The sequence below is a fragment of the Hemiscyllium ocellatum genome, chromosome 7 (assembly GCF_020745735.1).
Source record: "Hemiscyllium ocellatum isolate sHemOce1 chromosome 7, sHemOce1.pat.X.cur, whole genome shotgun sequence".
NCBI lineage: Eukaryota > Metazoa > Chordata > Chondrichthyes > Orectolobiformes > Hemiscylliidae > Hemiscyllium > Hemiscyllium ocellatum.
Window position 1 is genome coordinate 50157497 of NC_083407.1, and position 26125 is coordinate 50183621.

Consider the following 26125-nt stretch of genomic DNA (forward strand, 5'->3'; position numbering starts at 1 on the left):
GTTCCTGATGAAGGGTTTTTGCTCGAAATGTCGATTTTCCTGCTCCTCAGATGCTGGCTGACCTGCTGTGCTTTTCCAGCACCACTCTGATCTTGACTCCAGTCTCCAGCATCTGCATTTCGCCTTAGAATGCTTGGCACTAACTCAACTGTGTTGAATGTTAATTGCCAAACTAATTAAATAGAACCTACTTTATCTGGATGAATACCCAGCTAGTGTGGAGTTTTATAGAATATAGAACACTACAGCGCAGTACAGGCCTTTGGGCCTTGATGTTGCGCCAACCTGTGAAACCAGTCTGAAGCCCATCTAACCTACACTATTCCTTTCTTGTCCATATGCCTATTCAATGGCCATTTAAACGCCCTTAAAATTGGCAGGTCTACTACTGTTACAGGCAGTGAGTTCTGCGCCCCCTATACTCTGGGTAAAGAAACTACCTCTGACATCTATCCTATATCTATCACACCTCAATTTAAAGTTATGTTCCCTCATGCTAGCCATCAACGTCCAAGGAAAATGGCTCTCCCTGTCCACCCTATCTAACCCTCTGATTATCTTCTATGTCTCCATTAAGTCACCTCTCAACCTCCTCCTCTCTAACGAAAACAGCCTCTAGTCCCTCAGCCTTTCCTATAAGACCTTCCCTCCATATCAGGCAACATCCTGGTAAATCTCCTCCAAACCCAATCCAAAGTTTCCTCATCCTTCCTATAATGTGGTGACCATAAGTGTACTCCATACTCTAAGTGTGACCGCCCCAGAATTTTGTACAGTTGCAGCATGACCTCATGGTTCTGAAACTCAATCCCTCTACCATTAAAAGCTATCACTCTGTATGCCTTCTTAACTATCCTATCAACCTAGGTGGCAACTTTAGGGATCTATGTACCTGGACACCAAGAAATCTCTGCTCATCTACACTACCAAAAATCTTACCATTAGCCCAGTACTGTGCATTCCTGTTACTCTTTGCAAAAGTGAGTCACCTCGCACTTGTCTGCATTAAACTCCATTTGCCACTTGTCAGCCCAGCTCTGCATGTACCTATGTCCCTCTGTAACCTACAACATCTTTCGTCACTATCCACAACTCTACCAACCTTGGTGTCATGAGCAAAAAGAAACCAATCTATGGAATACAATTCAAAAAATACATCTGTATTCCTTTTGTTCTGTCTAGGCAGGAGATTCCTTTATATCTGCTGACTCAGCATGAGCAGAATGTTGCTAGCCTGTAAACGTGCCGTGCCAATATCTGAACTGGTTGCTGAGCGTGTGTGATCTAGTGATCATGCGTCTGTGTCAGTGATATGGTCTCCCTCTCACCCTTTTTCTCCCTGAGGTTTGGGTTTTAAAGCAAGGATTCTGTGGTCGTACTTTTCTATATCTTGCACATCATATCAGATAGAAGGATGAGGATGTGATGCAAATTCGGAAGAGGCTTTCATTGGAGTGCTGTATGACATGAAATGGTGCTGGTTCTGTCATAGCTAAAACCATGATGTGCACTATTATCTCCTCTGTCAGGCTCCAACAAGTAGTTATCGCTATCAAGATGCCAGTGATTGTGTTGCACTGTTTTTGGTTTATGTGCCTGCCATAGTTAAAATTGTTAAAGATATGTGAAGGCAGTGAAAGTTGAATGTGAGGCTGGCATCATTGGAAGGTTTGTGAGCATTAAGTTGGAGTATCAATGTTAGGTACTGAACTCCTGAACAAATCCCACACTTGAGTCACAAAACTATGATATAGTGCAGTGTGGATATGTGATGTTCTGTATAGATGCAATCATTGCCTTGACCACCCACACAAGCTGATTACATTTTTCTAGCACCACTGTCTGGTCTTCAGGGTCTATCACCTGGAATTTACTGCCTAAGCCACGTGCCATCATTCCCTTTTTTATATTTAATAGTTCTCATTTGTTTAAACTAATTGAAACTGATTTCATCAGAAGCAGATTGAATTGGACATTTTAAACAAAAGTATGAAGACCTTGGTTGTTTAATAATCTGCATCTGACATGGCTTTATCAAACATTTAAAGAAATACTGTAAATTTAGATTAATGTGATGCATCTATTTTCATATCCTTTCTTTATATGAGAAAGGTATACTTATTTTAAGCAACTCAAGTTATTCAAAATCTATATTTGTTCTGATTGAAGCATTTGTGTTGGGGATTGAGATACTAATCCTTTGAGCTCTTGTAAGAATTCCAGAGTAATCATTGGCAAGGCACATGTGCTATTGAGGTAATTATGATTTTAATCAAGGTAACATAAATAGAAAAGTGGTATTTTTGTCTTTACAATATTATAATTTGTTCTGCCAGATTCTAATCGAGGATCGGCAGATTTATGCCCAAGTCCTGATGCTGCAGATAAGGCTTCTGCTAGCAAAATACCAGATACCTCAGCTGATGGTCAAGGTAAAAATATTTCTCACTTATCAGCAATTATTTCCAGCTGGCCAAGAAACATGCATGTATGATTTGCTTAAAAAAATCAATTTTGGCTGTTTAAAAACAAAAGTTATTTTTAACGCAAAACTCTTAAAATAAGTTGGTATGACTTTTGAAAACCATATACAATATACAGTAAGATTAGATTAGATTAGATTACTTAGTGTGGAAACAGGCCCTTCGGCCCAACAAGTCCACACCGACCTGCCGAAGCGCAACCCACCCATATCCCTACATATACCCCTTACCTAACACTACGGGCAATTTAGCATGGCCAATTCACCTGACCCGCACATCTTTGGACTGTGGGAGGAAACCGGAGCACCCGGAGGAAACCCACACAGACACGGAGAGAATGTGCAAACTCCACACAGTCAGTCGCCTGAGGCGGGAATTGAACCTGGGTCCCTGGCACTGTGAGGCAGCAGTGCTAACCACTGTGCCACCGTGCTGCCCTTAATATTTTCTTTTTAAAAAGGCCTTTTGATTCAGTAAATAGTTTAAGAAAAAGGCTGTTTTATATAATTTCTTTCAAACCTTGGGAAATGTCAAGGCATTTTATGGCCATTAAAGTACTTTTGAAGGATATTCACTGTTGTAATTTACACGTGATTTCCAAAAAAAATCTAAGTCAATTTAGAATGAGATGGCAAATTAATTTTGGGCTATAGTGTTAACTAGTAATGGCAAATTGACCTTCAATCCACATTTGATAAACGTTAAAGAAATCGGGCACAATGTGAAATGTGTCAATTCAAGACCACTTGATTACTACTTCTGGTGAGAAGAATATTTTGCCTGTATAACTGCTCTTCTCTATCTGATATAAATTAATATTATTGTGTTTTGAAATGTGGATGCTCAAAAACTTGTGATGACTTTTACTTTCATGCATGAATGTGTATGTGGCTCTTAAAAAGAAAAGAAGATGATGTTTACTCATTTATTTAAAAACAGAAGACTATAACAAATAGGAACAGGAGTAGGTTGTTCAGCCCCTTGAGACAGTTCATGATTCAATAGGATCATAGCTGATCCAACACTCATCATGTTCACTTTCCTGCCCTGTCCCCATAACTCATGATCCTCCTACTGATCAAGAATCTATCACAGCCTTAAACACACACAATAACTCGGCCCCTTCAGCTCTCTGTGGTAAAGTGTTCCAAAGATTCTCAACCCTTTGAGTCAAGAAACTCCTCCTCAACTCAGTTTTAAATTAGTGCCTCTTTATTCTAAGTCCATGCTTTCAAGTCCTGGACACTCCCATGAGAGGAATCATCTCAGCGTTTGACCTGTCACGTTGCTTAAAAATCTGATATGTTTCAATGCAATCACCTTTCATTCTTCTAAACTCCAGTGAGTAGAGTCCCAAACTGTTGAAAACGTTTAATTTTAAAATGAATGAGAAGTGATCGTTTGATCCTGGTCTTAATAGAATGATAGCAATTCCTTCAGTCTTGAGATATGGACTGAGTAAACAAAGTAACAAGTTAAATATTGCTGCAAATTGCAATTTTATCCCTGCCACCATCCCCCTCATTCTGTCACCTCTTGCCCGCACCTTGTCATCAGTTATCGTCTTGCATTCTTTCAATGCCTTATTCCGCCGCCTTCCTCTCTTTTCCCGTCCGTACCTGATGAACATACCTCAGCAATTAAGGTTCTCCAGGTTTCTTGAATTTCAACAGTTTCTCAAGATTCAGCCTTTCAAAAGTAAGTTTCATGTTTTTTAAGTCATATTTCTCTATCTACCTTACATTGAAATTATTTTGCTTCCATCTGCCCTACTGTCAATGCCACTTATTTTACTGTGGGCAGAATTTTGATGTGTCCTATTATTTAAGCCATCAGAAAATATGATGAACAATTGAGGCCATAGCATAAATCACTGCAGATAAGATCATATCTTGGCTTTCATCCTATTCTTTAGTGTCCACCCAGCTACCCCCCACCCCTACCCTCCCCCAACCGCAGTTATCCTTAACTCACTTATCAACCAAAAAATTCTCTAAGTTGGACTTGAATGTATTTCATGAACCAGTCTCCAGTATTTGTTGGGGAAGAGAATTACAAAGATGAACACCTTTTGAGGGAGAAATTCTTCCTCATTTCATTCCTAAATGGGAGACCCCTTAATTTGAAATTATGTCCCCTAGGTCTAGATTTCCCCCCGTGAGGAGGAAACATCTTCCAGGCATCACCTCTGTCATACTCCTTAAAATCTCATGTTTTAATAAGATGACTTATCATTTTTTTAAAATGTTTATGGGTCCACCTTGTTCAATCATTTGTTTTTAAGACAAAAACCCCCTCATCCTAAGAATGTGCTTAGTGAACTTCTTCTGAACTGCTTCCATGCAAGTATGTCCCAACTTAAGAAAGATGCACAAAACTGTATCCAGTCCTTGAATATGGTCCCACCAGCAGCATGTATATAGTAAATAGTTAATGCCACAGCATTGAGCTCTGTGGCACTTCAATGGTTATAATTTGACAAAACTTAAAATGACCTCTGTCTATGATAAAATATCACCCAACACAATAGGTCTTATCTGATGCACATAGCTTTTATATGGCACCTTATCAAATGCCTTTTGGAAATCTTTTGGTTCCTCTTTACTCTGCCTGATATGTGCTGAAAAATCTCTAATGTATTTGACAAATATGTTTTCCTTTTCACCAACCATGTCAACTTTTCCTAAATGACCCTCCATTATCTCTTTAGAGGAAAGCATTTTCTACCATTTTCCAGTGAGAGACGTTAGACTGAAATTTCTTTAATTCCCTACTTTGTCCCCATTCTTCTAATTTTTCCAAACTGCTGGACTCTTTCTGGCATTGAAGAAAGTTTAAAAGCTTTAACATTTTTTGTGAAGATCTGTAGCTTGGGTGCTGGTAGATTCGATGTTGGTCTGTTCACCAAGTGATGATTGGGCCAACAATGAATCTAACATTTACAAATATACAATAAATGCATTCACTGAAAATGCCCCCTCTAACATGCTAAGATTTAGAGCTTTGGGTCCAGGGATTTGCCTGTTCAGAATTCTGTTAATTTTCCCCTCTTTTTGTTTCAAATTCTTCTCTTCCTTTTGGCCGCTTGATATTTTTAAATATATAAATGTTGATATGCTGTTTTTATCTTCCAGTCTGAAGATGGACACTAAATACTTTCTCAAATCCTCTGCTATTTCCTTGATTCCTATTATTAATTTCCTAATCTCGTTCTCTAATGGATCAGTGTCAATTCTGGTGATTTTAGTTCAATTTTATACTTGCAGATCATTTTTACTGTTTGTTTTTATGTTCCTTGCTAATTTTCCCCAAATATAATTAATTGCTGTTTATTTCAGTTTAGTCCACTTTTTTTAGATTTAGATTACTTCGGTCCAACAAGTCCACACCGAGCCACCGAAATGTAACCCACGCAGAGCCATTTCCCTACATTTACCCCTGCACCTAACACACGGGCAACTTAGCATGGCCAATTCACCTAACCTGCACATTTTTGGAGGAAACCGGAACACCCGGAGGAAACCCACGCAGACAGGGGGAGAATGTGCAAACTCCACACACAGTTGCCTGAGGCAGGAACTGAACCCGGGTCTCTGGCACTGTGAAGCAGCAGTGCTAACCACTGTGCCACCGTACATGCTGCTTTTTAAAACTTGCTTCATTTTCTTGTCTATCATTAATCTTCACAGCATTTCCACACCTTTTCTTTCAGTTTACAATGCCAGTTAGCCATGTATAAAATATCTACTTAAGTCTCTACTACTTTTTGTCTACAATCTTCCTTTTAACTTATTTACTCAGTCCACTTTAACCAACTTATCTTTTGTACAGTGTACTTGCCTTTATTTCATGTTTAAGACACCAGTTATGGACCCCTACTTTTCATGCGGAACAATCTTAAATATTTTTGGATATCCATATAAAAGATAGTTGATAAGTCAATGTTTAATACTACTTCTGAAAACCCTTCAAAATATTCAGTCAGGTTTGTCAGACATGTGGGACACTGGTTAGCAAGGTTAGATCCCATGGAATATAGGGAGAACTAGCCATTTGGATACAGAACTGGCTCAAAGGTAGAAGACAGAGGGTGGTGGAAGAGGGTTGTTTTTCAGACTGAAGGCTTATGACCAGTGGAGTGTCACAAGGATCCATGCTGGGTACACTATTTTTCATCATTTATACAAATGATTTGGATGTGGGCATGAGAGGTATAGTTAGTAAGTTTGCAGATGACACCAAAATTGGAGATGTAGTGGACAGCGAAGAAAGTTATCTCAGATTATAACGGGATCTTGATCAGATGGGCCACTGGGCTGAGAAGTGGCAGATGGAGCTTAATTTAGATAAATGTGAGGTGCTGCATTTTGGGAAAGCAAATTTTAGCAGGACTTATACACTTAATGGTAAGGTCCTAGGGAGTGTTGCTGACAGAGACACCTTGGAGTGCAGGTTCACAGCTCCTTGAAAGTGGAGTCGCAGGTAGATAGGATAGTGAAGAAGGCGTTTGGTGGGCTTTCCTTTATTGGTCAGAGTATTGAGTACAGGAGTTAGGAGGTCATGTTGCGGCTGTACAGGACATTGATTAGTCCACTTTTAGAATATTGCATGCAATTCTGGTCTCCTTCCTATCAGAAAGATGTTGTGAAACTTGAAAGGGTTCAGAAAAGATTTACAAGGATGTTGCCAGGGTTGGAGGATTTGAGCTATAGGAAGAGGTTAAGTAGGCTAGGGCTGTTTTCCCTGGGGCATTGGAGGCTGAGGGGTGACCTTAGAGAAGTTTATAAAATCATGAGGGGCATAGATAGGATAAATACACAGTTTTTTACCTGGGGTGACAGTGTCCAAAACTAGAGGGCATAGGTTTATGGTGAGAGGGGAAAGATATAAAAGAGACTTAAGGGGCAACGTTTTCACACAGAGGGTAGTACGTGTATGGAATGAGCTGCCAGAGGAAGTGGTGGAGGCTAATACAATTGCATTTAAAAGGCATCTGGATGGCTATATGAATAGGAAGGGTTTGGAGGGATGTGGGCCAGCTGCTGGCATTGTGTTGGGATATCTGGTTGACATGGATGAGTTGGACAGAAGGATCGGTTTCTGTGCTGTACATCTCTATGACCTGCCATTTGAAAATCCTTCCCTTTTTCTCTTTTTTTTCTTGATTTCTATTTTCTTTTTGTACTGTATTTTAAGATGAGACTAGAGCCAGTTAAGGACAAGATCATTTTAATCATATCCTTAAGGAAAGCTAATGTACCATGTTTTATATTCAAAAGTTTAACACTAAAACTGTGTTAAATAATTTGTCTTATACAACCAACTACTTAAAAATTATTACCTTGGAAAATTGTGTAAAGCCTTTGTCCAATCTGAATTCTAGATTGAATTTAAGCTGCTTAGCTCGTTTTGATTTGGGTTATTTTACTTACGAGCAATCATGAGAAGAAAATGTACTGCTTCAGCACTTGAATTCACATCTGCCAATTACATTTCGGCCTCATAGATCACAATGATCTGCCTTTGTTGAAGTTACAATGTTCTCATATCGAGTGAAAGTGCACACAGTCATCAATTTCAGTTTATTACAGATACTTCAGCAAACAGTTAAACTCCCTGAACTTAAACTGCAGATGAAGGGTATCTTCTTCCACAAAGTCTAGTGTAGCTTTTGTCTCTAATCTAAAGATCGACCTGTATTTAGCAAACTTGCTGAATTGATCATGTATTTGTTTAAAATGCACACAAGTTTACTGCATTTATACATTTGAACAAGAAAATATTTTGTTCTGCCTTTTAAACTGTTAAACAGAGGTTGTTCTTGGCAATGTGGAAAATGTTCAGCACAAGTAAATAGCAATCAGAATGCAACCACCTTCTTTCAAGAGTCTGCACTCCCATTGGCTCTAAAAAGTCTAATCACATTCCTGTTTGTATTCCTCCCGATCCCACAAGAAACATTGTTTACCTCTTAAGAATACTTCGACCTTGTGGTTTCCTTCATGCCGCAAAATTTGAAATAATGTCATTATTCAACTACTGGTATGTAGAAGTTTAAATTAAATCTCTCAGGAAGACATTTACTAATGACTGGCTACTCCCATTCAGCAATTATACCCAGATTTATAAAAACAATTTCACACACTGTAAATAGTCTTAGGAGAGTAGATCTTTTTAAAAAAACACAGCTGAAATAATTGACCACTATTTTTCTTGTCTACACATGTAAAAATTCAGCTCTACTGAGTGAATTGAATGGACTGTGACTATTTTGTGAACTGCATCATCTCCCTTCCTCATTTAATTCAGCAAACTTCTTTATTCATGTCTTTTTCTTCAACTTAATTGAATATCTTCTATTCTATTCCAACATTTCCTATTTCCATACACTAAAGACAACTGTTGTTCTTCTGAATTAATTTTCTTAGGGAGATTTATCTCTTCAATATCCTAAAATGCTCTGATAATAGATATTCTGAGTGTATTGAGTATGTATAAATCTGGGTTGATTCATTTTATACAGCATAATCAAAATAAAAATATGTTGTGAAGAGTGGTGGAATGTTCACAGCTGAGCAGCTAATTAATTATGTGCTTGAAGCATTCCTGCCACTTGGACTAGTGTTAAATTGATTAACACCCTGGGCCCTTAGTTAAATGGTACAAACATGCAGCATTACAGCAAGATTTTATAGTCACAGGAGGTATACAACAGATAAGTTTTATATTTGTTTGGAGAATTATGAGTGCAAAAGACTACAAATACCAAATGGAGTGGTAACTGGCCTGAAATTCCTTAATAGTGTCATGATATTTCTTGACAATAACAATTATATCTACTCTTTTGGTAAGAGGGAGATCCAGAAGTACAAAACATAAAGGCTGTCAAGTTCTAGAGGCCCAACTTTAACAGTCTCTGTTGTTAGCCCTGTTCAGAACATTACAGTTACCCTATGTACACCAGAGAGATCATGTCATCTGGGTCTTTAAAAATCTGCATTGATAGTCAAACATCCAAGTTTCAGTGATAACATGAAGGTCACAAACACCATCAATATTTTTCAAAGAGATGAATATGTGAAAGTCTCATTTTTGCAGAGCTCTGCAACTTGAATAGTGAGATTTTTTAGATATATTTACAAGCATATGATTTTTAATTTCCAACCCATTTATGCTCTGTATTGTTTGTTTCATTTGGCCTTTGTACAACTGATGGAAGAAAAGAAGTGATCAGAAACAGCACAACCATTCATGGAATTTACTGTAGTCCAAAATCATAAATAAATGGCCAGCTGAGAGGATGCTGTGAATGTGACCGAGAGAACAGGAGAGCATATAACTGCAAGATATAGGAGTAGAATTAGGCCATTTGGCCCATCAAGTCTGCTACATCATTTGATCAAAGTCGATATGCTTCTCAACACCATTCACATGCTGTCTCCCTATGACATTGATCCCCTTGCCAATCAAGAATCTAATTATCTGTCTTAAATATACTGTGATTTTGCCAAGACAGCTTTGTGTGGCAGCGGGTTCCATGGATTCACCATCTTCTGACTGAAGAAATTCTTCCTCCTCTCAGTTCTAGAACATTGTACCTTCCCTCTAAAGCTGTGTCTTTGTGCCCTAGCCCCTCCTACCAGTGGAAAGATCTTCTCCATATCCATTCTATCCAGTCCTCTCAGTACTCTGTAACTTTCAATGAGATTCCCCCTCATCCTTCCAAATTCCACTGGGTACAGATCCCGAGTTCGTAACCACATTTGACAAGCCGCTCATCCCTGGGATCACTCTTGTAAAACTCCTCTGGCTTCTTCCAAGGCTAGCACATTCCACCTTAATGTAGGTGGGTGGGTTAGTAATTTAAAAAGTTGTGGATATTGTTGAAGGCTGTCAAAGGATACAGCGGGATATAGATCAGATGGGCATATGGACTGAGAGAAACTGCACCTTAGGAGATCAAATGTTATGGAAAAATATGCAGTTACTAGCAGGACTCTGAACAGCTTTGATGTACCCAAGGATCTTTGGGGTCTAAGTCCATAGCTCCCTGAAAGTAGCTACATAAGTAGATAGAGTGGTTAAGAAGGCGTATGGCATGCTTGCTTTTATTGCCTTTATTGGTCAGAGAATTGAGTACAAGAATCAGGATGTCATGTTGCAGCTTTATAAGACCACACTTCGAATACTTCATTCACTTCTTCTTTCTGCATTACAGGAAGGATGTGTAGGCTTTGGAGAGAGTGCAGAAGAGGTTTGCTAGGATGCTGCCTGGATAGAGGGTATAAACTAGAGGAGAAGCTAGAAAAACTCTGGCTGTTTTCTGTTCCACGTGGAGGCTGCAGGGAGACTTGATTGAAACCTATAAAATTATGAAATGTACGAGTAGTGTTAATGGTCAAAATCCTTTTCCCAGAGTTGAAAAGTCTAATTCTGGCATGTATGTGTTTAAGGTGAGGGGGAGAAAGTCAAAGGAGATGTGAGGGACAAGTTTTTTACACAGTAATAGGAGTCTGGAACACACTGTCGGGTATGGTGATGGAAGCAGATATGGTAAGTGCATTAAGGGACTTTTAGATAAGCATATGAATATGCAAGGAATGGGGGGATATGGACCAAGGGCAGGCAGAAGGAATTAGTTTCATTTAGTGCCATGTTTGGCACAGAACCATGGGCTGAAGGTACTGTTCAGTGTTCTATGTGGGACCCAAAGTGCTCACAATGTTCTAAATACAATCAGACCAGAGCCTAATACAGCCTTGACTGGTAAAGGTAAGAAGGCGGAATTGAAGATTATCAGATTGATCATGAATAATAGACACGATGGACCGAACAACGTGCTTCTCCTCCAACATCTAATGGTCTTGTTTTCTGCAAAATGAAAGATTGACATACTACAAGATTGATGAACTGAATTAATTTAAGTTCTGCTATAATAGTGAATGGGTTTGATTTGTTTCACTATTGTTTGCCTTTGTGTGCCAGAAATGTTTCTGTTTTGGCTTCAGATGTGGTGTTGACCAAGTGCTCACTTTATTGAAGATGTAGAAATGGTGAATGACTACATAACCACAGTTATAGATTGTAGAAGACCTATTGCCCATAACTGTGATTTTAATACTGCTAGACCTGTATCAGTGGCAAGTATTAGTATTATATTTTGAGTTGGAACCTGCAGTTCCTTTTGTATAGGGTTCCTGCTGTCATGGCTATAGACTGACTGCAACTGAATTCCAAGTATCCGTCTGGAAAAAAACAGTTTACATGCATATTGTGGTTATTCAGTCATTTGCCATTGCTATGTCTTCAATGAAGTGGGCACTTGGACAACAGTACATCTAAAGTTTCTCGCACAAAAAGGCAAACAACAGTGAAATAAATCAAACACATACATCACATATACACACATACACACAACGTTGAATGCTGATTGTTCCATTAGATTTTTGGATACCCTGTCAAGACTGAATTGCTGTACCAAGTCGGAGGCTGATTACAGAAGCATCCTGGTGGAGTTTATTCAAAAGACCACATAGTGAGCAGTCCTGAGCAAACTTCTTTCTATCTTCAACACTGACCCTGTGATGTCCATGTCTATTTTTATTTCCCTTGGAATTTCTTTCTATGTTTTTATTTCACATAGAGTGGAAATTGACTACTACTTTTGCACACAAGTTATTGTATACCAATTCCAGTTTAAAATGAGCTGCATTTTAAAGTTCAATCCACTTACCTTTTCAGCATTCAAGTCTTTAAATAGGATGTTCAAACACATTGCTGGGTGTTGCTTATGAGGAATGTTGAGCTAGAAAATTGCTTCTGATGATTTCAATATTAAATGGAAGGAGAAGAAGGGATATATCGAGTCTGTTTGCTAAAATCAGATGAGCTGAGAAGGTATGGGTGGTGTACCTTGCCCATTGGGAGCTTGGCAGGGATCATGCCTCAAGGGAGCTCCAGTGAAGCTATTGGGATCCATTGCATGCTGTTGTGGGTAGCTGCATTATTTGGCAGACAAGGAAATTCAGGATGGTATTCTGTTTGCACCCACTTATTGAGGTTTGTTTAGTTTCATAATTGTGTACCTGAAAATAAATAAATGTAAATATTTGCTGACACTAAAGGAAATACCATTGATTCACATTGCAACATCTAAAATTTGCAACTTTAGATAAACAGAAACCAGTTTTTTTTTAAATAGACTATGACCTGAATATTTGCTCCTGAATCAGAAGTGCAGTGTCTGAAAACTGTCTGAGTCAGGAGGTAATGCCCTGGATGGACTAATGCTTTGAATCAGGAATGTGAGTATTAATAGAAGTTGAGGCCCCCCACTCCCTTCGAAGGATTTTGGAGGCAGCTACATTGGTTGCCAAATGTGGAGGTGACTTGTATAAGGGGCACACCTTAATTCTCCATGACCTGGTCTAGTTGTCTAAGATAAAAACAATAAAACAGATAATAGCCCTCTAACCTTGCCTCTTCACTCCAAAACATACATTGTATGCTCCATCCGTGCAACACCATCCACCCCTATCACCATCCATACAGTCTATGTAAATCTGTGTCCTTCTACTCATCCCACAGAACTTTATAGCCTCATATTGCAGCACGGTGGCTCAGTGGTTAGAACTGCTGCCTTACAGTGCCAGGGACCCGAGTTCAATTCGAGCCTTGAGCAACTGTGTGGAGTTTGCACATTCTCCACATGTATGCATGGATTTTCTCTGGATGTTCCAGTTTCCTCCCACAGTCTAAAGGTGGGTAGGTCAGGTGAATTGGCTAAGCTAAATTGCCCATACTCTTCAGGGATGTGTAGGTCAGGTGCATTAGTTAGGAGTAAATGTAGACTAATAGGGTCAAGGAATGCGTTTGGGTTGATTACTCTTCAGAGAGTCGGTGCAGATTTGTTGGGCCGAAGGGCCTGTCTCCACACTGTAGGGACTCTATGATTCTATACCAAGTCATGTCTCCTCCCTATTACTTTTTGATCCTTATTTGCTCCATGTCATCTCACCTGGTATCCAGTGGGCAGAGCTCAGCACCAAAATTCTAGGTGGCTATTGATGACTTAACCTTTTAAGATAAAATACTTTTGTTCAGTAAAAATGCATTCATTTCATTAAAGTGTATGCCACGAAGAACTAAATCCCTTATTTGAAAAAAAAACAAGCATTTGTATTGATAACCCCACATCAGAGACTCAATTGCCATAGAGATGTACAGCATGGAAACAGATCCTTCGGTCCAACCTGTCCACGCCGACAAACTATACACTGTGATAATGTCAGATTGTGAAATTAATCATGCAGAAAATATCTTATAATGACAGTCTTTGGGCTTATGTCAACATGCGGTGAAATAACAAGTACTCATTTTGTTTTTAAACGCATTTAAAGGGCAGAGGATTCAAATGTCTTGATGGTACGGATAAGTATGACAATTCCAGTGAGTTTATTCAGTTTGTATGTGCATTTGTTCATATCTAATAACAAACCCAGAAGACATCCTGTATTGCCCACAGTCACTTCTTCCAAAGAGTCTTTAGATCTATTCTCATCAATACTTCGCATCTTCAAATATCTCTTGGAACTTTAGATTTTCTCTTGAATAAGCTATGCCTTGAGCATCCTACTTATAAAAAAGAAATGTAATGAAGTTCTACCTCAAAATACCAGCACTTTTACATGTGCAACTGCCTGCATGAGCCACAGATGTGCAAAGTACAACCTGCTCCTTCTCCTCTCACACGAAATGGTGGGTGTCCAGGGGCAGGACATCCAGAGCTAAGAGTGCAGCACCATGTGGCTAAAGACCCTTCCCTAAGGCAATGCAAAACATTAGATCCCTAAATTCTATCAACTTTTGAGCCAAATGTGAATTTAAGCTGTGAGCGCAGAAGCATTGAAAACAAATATGACAGGACATTGGCACTGTTGTAATGGATGTTATCCTTGTTAGAAACTGATAAGTTTTGAATGCATTTTGAAATTAAATATTGTACGTTATGAAACAATGGAAAATGCAAAATATTTTAACAGGTTTGCATTGAGGATTTGATCCTACCAAAGTAGAGATCTGAAATGTATATGTTCAATTGTTGAACCTTTTAGTTATAAACAACTTCGTAAGTTGCTAGCATAGGTTTGTCATGAATGCAGACTTAAATCTTGTTTTCTTATGAGTACAGCTGGCATTGAATCGGAAGGTAATCTTGAAGAGATTACTGAAACAGAAGAAATCAGAGTTCCAGACGTCGATGATACTAAAGCTGTTGTTAGTAAAGGAGAAGAGGCACTGTGCTCACCAACTTCCCTAAATGTCGCATCCAATTTTCAAAATGTACAGACTTCGGATGAGTATAGTTCGTTTGCTGTGACAGATAAAGAAACTAATATCAAATCTGAGGGCAAGTAAGTGCGAGTGAATTATATAAAACAAAGAACTGTGAATGATGAGAATCTCAAACAAAACAGAAATTGGGAAGCTCAGCAGGTCTGACAGCATCCGTGGGAAGAAAGCTAAGTTAACGTTTCGATTCTGGTGACTTGACTCTGACAAAACATTAACTCTGCTTTCTTCCCACATATGCAGCTGGTGAATTATATTGTTGGTGGCCTTCTTATGCATGCCCAGGAGAATGCCCATTGTCCTATTATGCTGAGGTTGGTCAACAAAGATCTGATCCTACTAATCCTATTTTCCCACTCTTGGCTAATAGCCCTGGAGACTATGGCAATGCAAGTGGATATCTAAATCTTTCTTAACTGTTATGAGAGTTTTTAACTCAAAAACCCTTTCAGATAGTGCGTTCCAGACTTCCATCATTTTTCAGGTGAAAAGCTTTCTCCTTAATTCTCCTGTTAAACTTCTACCCGATAAGTCTATAGCTCGTGATTATTGATCTATCTACAAAAATGCCTTCCTTTCTACCCTATTTATGCCCTTAATATAATTAATCTCTCTCAAATCCCATCTCGATCTGCTCCAAGGAAAACAACTCTAACCTATCTAATCTTTCCTCATAGCTCAGGTATTTCAGACCAGGAAACATCTTGGCAAATATTCTCAACCTTGCTCGTGCACCCAGATCCTTCCTTTTATGTGGTGATGAGAATAGTACTCCAGTTCTGGCCTCAGTATTCTTTTCACCATAACATCCCTGTTTTTGTACTCTGTGCCTTTATCCCTGATGACATTGCCTGCCCTTCTATCTTTAGGGACCTGTGGATGTACATACCAAGGTGCCTCTGATCTTTAGTATTTTCCAGGGTACAACCATTCATCACATAATCCCTTGATTTGTTATCCCTCCCCAAGTGCATTACCCCACACTTCTGTGTTGAATTCCATTTGCAACTCCTCTTCCCAACTGACCAGTCCATTGATATTCTCTTGCAGTTTATGGCTAATATCTTCACTCTTTACCACACTACGAAATTTTATGGCATCCACTAACTTCTTGATCATACCCTATACATTTAAGCTCAAGTTATCACTGTACACCACTTGGAATTTCCTCTGCTTAGGTTTTCTCCTGATTCTGTTGTGCATTAATTTTCAAAGGCGGTCACATTCTTTTTTTAATTGGTTGTGTCAAGTGTAGTGCTTCTGGGTACACTTCTCCAAGATTTGAAGTTGTTATCAGAAGTCCCAAGTGTAGCCTCTAGGCTGTTCTTATAGCACTTCCTTTAACCAACATGAGAATGCGACCCAGAAAAAGGTAGAAGATGCACTTTTGTAAGAGTTCAAGAACTGTAGTGGTTCAAGCAGACAACTCATCACCACTTTCTCAAGGGTAACTAGGGGTAGGCAATAAATGCTAGTCAGGACTGATTTTCAGGATAGTCAACATGGCTCTGTGCATGGGAAATCATGTCTCACAAACCTGATTGAGATTTTTGAAGAAGTAACAAAGAAGATTGATGAGGACAGAACAGTAGATGTGATCTATACGGACTTCAGTAAGGCGTTCAACAAGGTTCCCCATGGGAGACTGATTAGCAAAGTTAGATCTCATGGAATAGAGGGAGAACTAGCCATTTGGATACAGAACTGGCTCAAAGGTAGAAGACAGAGGGTGGTGGTGGTGGTGGAGGGTTGTTTTTCAGACTGGAGGCCTGTGACCTGTGGAGTGCCACAAGGATTGGTGCTGGGACCTCTACTTTTTGTCATGTATATAAATGATTTGGATGCGAGCATAAGAGGTACAGTTAGTAAGTTTGCAGATGACACCAAAATTGGAGGTGTAGTGGACAGCGAAGAGGGTTACCTCTGATCTGACCAGATGGGCCAATGGGCTGAGAAGTGGCAGATGGAGTTTAATTCAGATAAATGCGAGGTGCTGAATTTTGGGAAAGCAAATCTTAACAGGGCTTATACACTTAATGGTAAGGTTTTATGGAGTGTTGCTGAACAAAGAGACCTTGGAGTGCAGGTTCATAACTCCTTGAAAGTGGAGTCGCAGGTAGACAAGATAGTGAAGAAGGCGTTTGATATGCTTTCTTGGTCAGAGTATTGAGCACAGGAATTGGGAGGTCATGTTGCGGCTGTACAGGAATATTGCGTGCAATTCTGGTCTCCTTCCTATCGGAAAGATGTTGTGAAATTTGAAAGTGTTCAGAAAAGATTTACAAGGGTGTTGCTAGGGTTGGAGGATCTGAGTTACAGGGAGAGGCTGAACTGGCTGGGGCTGTTTTCCCTGGAGCATCGGAGGCTGAGGGGTGACCTTATAGAGGTTTACAAAATTATGAGGGGCATGGATAGGGTAAATAGACAGTCTTTTCCCTGGGATCAGGGAGTCCAGAACTAGGGGGCAAAGGTTTAGGGTGAGAAGGGAAAGATATAAAAGAGACCTCAGGGGCATCTTTTTCATGATGGGTGGTACGTGTATGGAATAAGCTGCCAGAGGATGTGGTGGAGGCTGGTACAATTACAACATTTAAGAGACAATTAGATGGGTATATGAATAGGAAGGGTTTGGAGGGATATGGGACAGGTGCTGGCACGTGGGACTAGATTGGGTTAGGATATCTGGTGGGCATGCATGGGTTGGACCAATGTGTCTGTTTCCATGCTGTACATCTCAATGACTCTATGCCAGCAATGCCCACGTACAGGAATATAAAACAAAAGTATCAGGCATTCTGGTTGGATGGTCAGCCCAATTCAGATGTTTGGCCTCTGAGCTTGGGTGTACATCTTCATATCTGATATTTTTGATCTTTGTCTCATCTTTAAAGTTTCTAAAGGTGGTTTAACTGAAAGTGGTTGAACTTCTTGCCATTATATTGGCTCACAGTCCAAGTCTCATGTGAGTAAATTGATTATAATACTGGATAATTTAGCTATTCAGAAAAATAAAGTGGGATTAAGTAGTGGAATAGAAATAAAAGCAACTCAGCATACAGAGAGATTATCTTAAGAGTAAGAGGCTGTGTAGTTTGGGTTTGTACTCCTTGTCTACGTTGGCTTGATATTACAAAATCACACTTTTATCCCCCTTTGTACCCGAGCTGAGATCCTATTATATTTGTAAAGCATTTAACCTGTATTGATATTAGTCATTAATTTCTTTCCTATCATCAACTGGTGCTTAACTTAGCATATTCTGTTAATATTATCACAAAGGTATCGCCTTATGCTTATTTTAATCCTATAACTCAACTTTTCAACCGATCAAAATCTGTTAACCTTGTATTTCCAGTTCTATCAAATTTAATAATGACAGTTTAATTTTGACGTAATTTTAAAACTGTGAGCTAGATCAATTTGAATTGCTGGGCATCGTAATTATAACTATTGTCTTTATCAAGTGGTTAAAATCATCACTCACTCCATTTTTGTATGAACATTAAATGTTTTGTAAAATCAATGTACAATTTAATACAAACCCTTTAACAATACTTGTGCCCCCAATTTTTTTCTTGTCCTTTAACAGAATAAGTACAGCTGAAGATGTTTGCAACCAAATCGTGACAGAAAAGGATAAAAATTCAAAGACAGATATAGATCAGGATCTATCAGTGACAAACACAAATGGTAAGTACCATATATAAATAACAACAATCTGTGTGGAATTTTAAGTCTTCAGAAATGAAGTTAACATGTAAAATGGATTGTCCTGAATTTTCTTCAGACCAAAAGGCATAGGAACTGAAATAGGCCATTCAGTCCATCAAGTATGCAAAGCCGTTCAATGAGATCATTGCTGATCTCAATTCTAAAGTCCACTTTCCTCTCTCTTTTCTCCATAACCATTGATTCCTTTACTGAATAAAAGTCTGTCTCCACTTTAAATGTACTTAATGACCTATCTTTGATGACCCTTTGTGATAAAGCATTCCTTTCCTTTATCCGAATTGGATGACTCCCATGCCCTTAGATTATGCAACCTCTCTGCATCTATCCTGGTGTGTCCCTTAAGGAGCTGGCTTCCTTATTGGGGTTCAAAATGAGTACAAACCCAAACTACACAGCCTCTTACTCTTAAGATAATCTCTCTATGCAAAATCAATCAATGTGTCGCCTTTAGTCTGCCTCCAATGCCAGTATGTCTTTCCGTAGGAAAGGGGAACAGAAATGTTTCGAGTATTCCAGCTGTGGTCTGACTAGTGCCTTGTATAGTTTCAGTGAAGTCTCCCTACTTGTATACTCCATTCTCTTTGAATTAATGGCCAAGATTCTGTTTGCTTTGCCTATTACTTATGGAATTTGTGTGACCCTCTCTGCTCTAGGTTTCTACAGTCTTTTTCTATTTAAATAATAATCAACTAGTCTATTATTCCTAATTTTACTTGTTCCCATGTGATATTCCATCTGACAAATTTCACCTGTCTATATAATCTGCAAGCTTTGCCTTACCACCTATTTTTGTGTCATCCATAAGCTTAGCAATAGTACAGAGCGACCCCTGTATCCGCAGAATTGTTTTCCGCGTTTTCAGTTACCCATAGTTTACTGCAGCCCGACCATATTACAGGGAACATTCCAGAACCAGTGGGCTGCTGCGAAGGTAAATTTTCAATTTAAATGAATGGGTTAGTTTCTGTCTGTGATTTTGGGTTTCTGCGGTAGGTCTTGGAGCATATCTCCTGCTGGTATGGGGGGCCAACTGTACATTCACTGTCTTCATCCAAGTTAGTAACGTACAGTTTAGAAATATATGCATGTGCATTATTGATGTTAACTGTAGAAACTTAACTGATACATGAGTACATAAAATGCAACCTTCAATCAAAATGTAGATGGTCGACTTTTACAGGAGTAATGTTTGCAGAGGTTTTAATTTTCCATTTCCCATCACTTCCCTATCTCTGTTGTTGGGTCAGAGACTGTTCCCACTAACCCTATTTCCAAAAGTAGTAAAAGAGGAGCTAAAAGTAAATATACAGACATGAGGTGCTGAGGTGGTAACTGGACAAATGGTTTATGCATCTAATACTTAGAATTATGTCTACTTTCTGTCACAGAAACAGGTTATCCAGTGCAATAGACTTGTTTTTACTTCAAACAAACGTCTTGCGACTTCATTTAGAATAGTTGAATACAATATCTGTTTGTATGGCAACAAGAAACGACCAGAACAGTAAAATTCTGCTGCAGGTGGACTACATCTTGATCATTTTGACATGTACATCGATGAAACTCCAGGAGAAACGTGGATGATCAGAATTATCCAGTTCAATCAATACAACTCAGTATTTATGATAATGCAAAATAAAAGAACACTGTTGATCCAATAGATCGTCTTGCTTAATTTAAACAGAACAACATCTCTGATCCCTGATTTAAAGGCCAGGACAGAATATTCTGTTGTACAGTCTCCTCGCTGTTTAACCTTCATATGATAGCTCAATGCTTGACAGCCTTTTAAGTGCCATTGTCTCATCTTTTTAAAAACCAGATTCATATGCCTGCTTTTGGTTTTAATTAACTAAAAAACACAGTGAAATTAATCATAGTAACTGGTCTATAGTTATGCTGAGTTCTTCAAGTGACTAGTATTATCTCATCAGTGAGTGCAACTAGTTATTTCAATAACCGTATTGTATCCTTTTATCTACCATTTCATGGAAAAAATGATACTTGCCGTAAGTAGTGCCACGAGGAATTTGTGTTGAATCAACAAATGCAGGAACCCCATTAGATATTTTGTTGTACATTTCTTTTACTTATATTTACACCCATAATGTAAGCTTCTTGAGAAATTTCAACATATTGTTGGAAAATATTCTCACGCAAGTAAACTGATCGAATTCTTTGCTTGAATTTTAGTTGAAGAACAACAGATTGCAGAAAATAAACACAGTGATATGTATCAGAGAGATTCAGATGGAATGCCAAGCGTGAAGACCATGTTACCACCCGATAAACGAATAACAGGAGAGTCGATTCAAACTTCAAAAGAAACGAGCATTTCTGGTGATGCTGGAACCAGTCCTGCGGCAAGACATTCTGCCAATTCTCCATCATCAAATTTACCTGATAAAGACAATCAAAAACATTCCGACACAGTGGAGATCAATGAGCTGGAAATTAAAAAAAGTAATTCTGAAGAGTCTGACAAAGAAGTAGATTTTCGGAATGTCCACTCTACTGAGACAACAGAGAGTACCGTTATCCTAACATCTTATGCAACCTTGAAAGGCACTTCTGCAGAATGCCCACAAGGCAATAATTTTACTCTGCTGGAGTCTTCTGAGCAACAGAATTATGCGCCAGCATCAAATATGTCTGCTGATGCACTTGAATGCACACTTGCTGATAAGCAGGATAAGATGCCTCTTAACCAACCAGCTAAAGAATGTTCAGCATCCAATGATTCTCTTGCATCATTGTCAACCAAAGATGCCAGCAAAAGTCCAGAAAGTCCGACAAAGATTCCAGTGCTATATAAGTGTGAGTCTGAGCCTAAACCTAAGCCTTCAAATGAAATCACAAGAGACTATATACCAAAGATTGGAATGACAACCTACAAAATTGTTCCCTCAAAGTCATTAGAAAATGAAGCATTTGTCACGTATGGAGTCATGCCAGAAGCTGAAATACCAGATCAGCAAACAGCATCTTATGTTGTCACAGTGCCTGACATTTCAAAAGAGTCAACAAAGCAGCTTGGTACATCAGAAGAACCTCTAACTAACGTAATAAGAGAGCTAACCGCTTTTCACCAAGGAGCTCACTTTGATAAAAGTGCTCAAGGAAGATCCATTAATCCTTCCATTAAAACCTCTCACCTAGAAACAACAGATTCCAAATTGCTGGCTGATACTGAAGATGCACAATCCAAGGTGCAAGTAAATAGAAGAACTCAGAGTACTTCAGAGAGGAAAATGAAGCCTGGATCAGCCTTCCTCCAGCTGCATAAAAGGAGCTCAGGACAATATGTTAGCTCTGCACTAGCTAGAAGTGCTAGTTTACCTTCTCAGTCCAGCATTGATAGAGGTGATAAATTCTCACCAAAGGGGGAAAATGGATTGTCATTTCAGGAAGTTACTCCAACAAATGCAGATGATCTAAATGTTATAATTCCACCACCTCCAGAATTTACTGTAATTTCTGAAGAGAATGCCCAGACAGAATTACCTAAATCTGGGGAGACGTCTATATCTCGACCTTCAAAACCTCCCAAAGTACCAAAGAAGCCATCTGTTCGTGTAACATTAGCTGACACAAAAGCTGTCAGAACTACTGTTGCTGCAAAAACATACAGCCCTACCTCACCATCACCTTTTGCTCGTGCGGTGACTTCAGCAGTCAAGAAAGCACAAACAAACCCAACGTATTCCTTTAAACCCAAGAGTGCTGGAATTGATTTATCAACCCTGTCCTCTCCAACTAATTCTGCAGAAAGAGAATTGCATCCAGCTTCAACAGTTCATAATGAGTCCAGTCACAACAGCTTACCAAAACAGGTAAAAGTAATACAATAAGGGAAGATTATTTCCTGATTTTAACTTGCAAAGAATATCTATTGTAGCACTAGTGTTCCTTTATCCTTAAATTGATGCATGCAACTAAATTCAAATAAGTGCCTAATCACAATAATGTGATTACTTTTTTTCAGAAAAACAGTAATGCCATTAGAAATTTTATGAACAGGTTAATTAGAGAAGTTTAATTTGAGTAAAAAGTTAAACTTCTTTCAGAAATTTTGTGTAAATACTAATGTTGTATGATTTTAAAAGATTATTTACTATGATAGGAGGTAAAATGTTCACTCACTGTTGGTATACATTACAGAAATGTTATACCAGGTTACACAAGCTGTTGCATTAGATATTTTTAATCAACCTATTCAGGTGTGCTTTGACACATTGCTGGAGCAGTGTGGTTTTGAACCCAAGTTTTCTGGCTCTGTAGCAGGAGCATTACCACTGTACCATGAGCACTGTAGGATTATTCTGTGATTAAAATATTTCACAGCAGCTTCTGCTTTAAGGCCTTAAAGTCTAATTAATGTGAAAGTTGAGCATCCCAAGCAAAATTGAGTTTACTGTTATTAGTGAGAGAAATTTGCAATTTTAAACGCCTTGGTCCAATTCAGGGGAAAAGAACTTGAACTGGAACAACAGCGAACTTGGAAATTACTTTACAAAGTTGATGTCAGAACCACAAGGAATGGATAATTGATTAGCACCAACAAATGTCAATACCCACTCTAGTGATTGTAATGAGGTCAGCCAGGTGGACCCCATAGAATGAGTTCCCTGATTGGGGTTGTTAATCTCTTTGTCAGAGAGCCCTGGCTGATGAATAACAACAAATGTCTTGGACACTCTGAGACCTGACTCTGAGGGAGCTGGGGCAATGTCAAAGACTCTCCACATGTAAATAAAGGGTGACTTGGTGAAGAGACATTGACCTCTGTGGAGTTAGCTCACTGCCCACAGTCCAGCAGGTTGCTTTCTAGTCATTGGGAGACCTAGTAAGGAAAGGCAATAGTCCCCTTGGTTCCACACACAAGCTAATAAGGAGCTTTGGTTTGGTTATTATGCACCTGAGAATACTGCTTTGAGCTGAGCATAGATGCAAATAAAATATTTCTGGCTACTAATTAAATTACCTTGCAGTTCTATGGTACGTAAACAATGAAGTAAAGTAACACATAAGCCAAAAAACTATGAAGGTTACCTACTTTTGCCAGATACTAAAAATCTAATACTTGATGTGGGAGTTCCCAAAGTTGGGGGTTGTGAGTTAGAGGCAGCAATAGCTGCCATGCAACTTTGACTGAGTGACTGGTTGTGACACACTTTTAAATCCTTGTCTTTCTTTCTCAACTGTGATACCCCTCTACCACACCGTTATGGTTTGTACTAAGGGGTCATGACTATTAACCACTCTCAATATGGTATCCTTATTGGAAAAGACTTGGAACCCCCTGACTTTGTCACTCGTCTTTCACTTGACATTGACATTTGTGGATCATTTTCTCCTCAAAACATGTTACTGTTCATTCTGACTTAAATTATTTTCCTTTAGCACCAGATTGAAGAAGTCGTAAGACAATAGCAGGGGTGCATTAAAATTAAATAACCTTTGCAAATGTCTGTTTAATCTTTGTAAAAATTGCTAATATTATCTAAATAGGCAATTGTAATATTGTTGCACAAGAATAAGAGAAATTATTTGATATTTTCACGTTGTAAAAGCTGGTAACTTATCAAATCCTGTTACCAGATGTGTGCTTGTGACTGATGTTGGCTGAATCATCAATGAGAAATTTTTCAGAAATAAATCTGCATCAACAGATTTAGCATGATAGCAAGTTGTTTAGTTCTGGAAGCCATAATGGCTTTAAAATGAAGTTACTTTACCTGAAAACTTGTTATTTTCTGACAAATAGTAAATGCCAATAATACTAAAAAGCAAAAAAAATTCTCCATTTGTCTATTCTTCATAGAGAAACCTTAATTTTAACTGTAGTATATATGCTTTACCCAGTGAAACAAGCACCTTTTGAGTGTAAAACTGTCGTCCACAGCAGAGTTTGCTTGATTACGTAGTGGTATGATCTATAATCCTGCTGCTCACAATGCCATGTGCTAGGTCCAAATTGCAGAAAATTATATCTTGATGAAAATATTACTGCTGCTGGACATTTCCAAGTAAAAATAAATAATTCTGTCTCCATTCCATTGCAAAATTAACTTTGGATTGCGGCATACTGTCTGGATTTCCAGGAACCGAGTCCCCTTGTCAAGTTCTGTTTTCTCAACTTTCAGGTAGTCATCATTCTCTGAAGCACACCCCTTGAAATAGAGCAACATTGAAATTAATTAATGCAAAGAGCCTGCTAACAGTGGTTCAAATGGCAAAAACCTGTCCATCAAGCTATAACATGAGTGATTTGCTTCCTTTTCTTTTCTCCATGAGCTGCTTTGTTTGATGTGCCCAGAGATCTGTAGGCCACATGGAGACCCAAATCAGAAGCTCGTGACGCTAAGTTGACGTCAGTAGGAAAACCAACTTCAGTTATTCTTTCATGAAATTGTTTGCATAGTATAAAACTGTATACTTTATCAGGTTTTGTTGCTTCATTTTAAATTACAGATGATACATTTTATAAATCGACTGTTATCTACCATTTGCTATCGTTATTCCTGAAAAGTACTACCCAACTCTTGAGTAGAATGCTTGCTCCCATACGGAGTGTGTGCTACTTACTGGAAAAAAAGAGACTGGCATCTTATAAATTTGATAATGAAAGAAAATGCAAGGGTACATTTGATGGACTTCTCTGACATATACTCATTAGATCTTGTTGACTGCTCACTATTCAATTTAGAAATATTTGCAGAAGTTGAGGCGCAAATGATGGATTACAACCTAATTTCAGTCTCTGTGTTTGTAGCTTTTGTCACATCTGGCAGTAATACGTACTTTGAATTTCAGTTCTCTTGCAATCTTTTACAGACTTTGTCTTCTGTAGGAGGACAAGAAATGGATTGCTGTAAAATAGTGGGAAATGAAGCACAGCACGTTCAACCACAATTGCCATCTCCTTTAAGTACATCAAAACCTACTTTAATTTCCCAAATGAGTGACCCAGGAGAAATTCACCGAGCTGTTCTGGATGCTGTTCGCTCAGGAGAAGGAGCTGCCAGACTTAAAAAGGTGGACACACTTCCCATGATGTAACTATTTGCATTAATAATTTACTAAAACAAAGTTGATCAGCTTTAATTTTAAATTTATTCAGTTACAGCTGACATATTATCCAACAATTACTAAACTCTGTAATACACAGTTATGAGTATCTTCTTGCACTACATATTGCAATTCACTGGAATGTAAGGGGCCTTGGCTCAAAGTTGACTCGATGTGATAGCTGTAATTGTGAACCTGAAAATACAAATATCTGTACTATATATGTGTGTTGTATGTGAAAATTATGTGCACTTATAACCAAAACAATCTCAATTATACATCATTAATCTGTATTTCCCTTCAAAATCAACACTTTTTTGCGTACAGATTTTAATCTGTAAATAAAAAGATATATAATAATAGTAAAGCATTTTTGTAATAGGACTAAAACTATTTTAAATGTAATTGAAAAATATGTTAAAATTTATTTTTAAATCCAACTACTGTCTTCAGCCTTTCTGGCTTTTATAATTTAGCGATAAGCCCTC

At 38.5% G+C, this 26125-nt stretch overlaps 1 protein-coding gene across 5 annotated transcripts in view; it reads left to right on the forward strand.

The window, feature by feature from the left end:
- cobll1b (cordon-bleu WH2 repeat protein-like 1b) overlaps window positions 1-25858 on the forward strand; it is a 167040-nt gene extending 141182 nt beyond the window's left edge. For 4 of the 5 annotated variants that reach the window (XM_060827177.1, XM_060827179.1, XM_060827180.1 and 1 more), the window contains 5 exons: window positions 2337-2432; window positions 14674-14896; window positions 18424-18524; window positions 20760-22399; window positions 25404-25858. In XM_060827177.1, the coding sequence (XP_060683160.1) occupies window positions 2337-2432; window positions 14674-14896; window positions 18424-18524; window positions 20760-22399; window positions 25404-25628 (2285 nt within the window). In that variant the 3' untranslated portion in view covers window positions 25629-25858. The remainder of the gene's footprint in view (window positions 1-2336; window positions 2433-14673; window positions 14897-18423; window positions 18525-20759; window positions 22400-25403) is intronic. The other variant, XM_060827181.1, reaches the window with a different exon arrangement.
- Window positions 25859-26125: the final 267 nt, after the last annotated feature.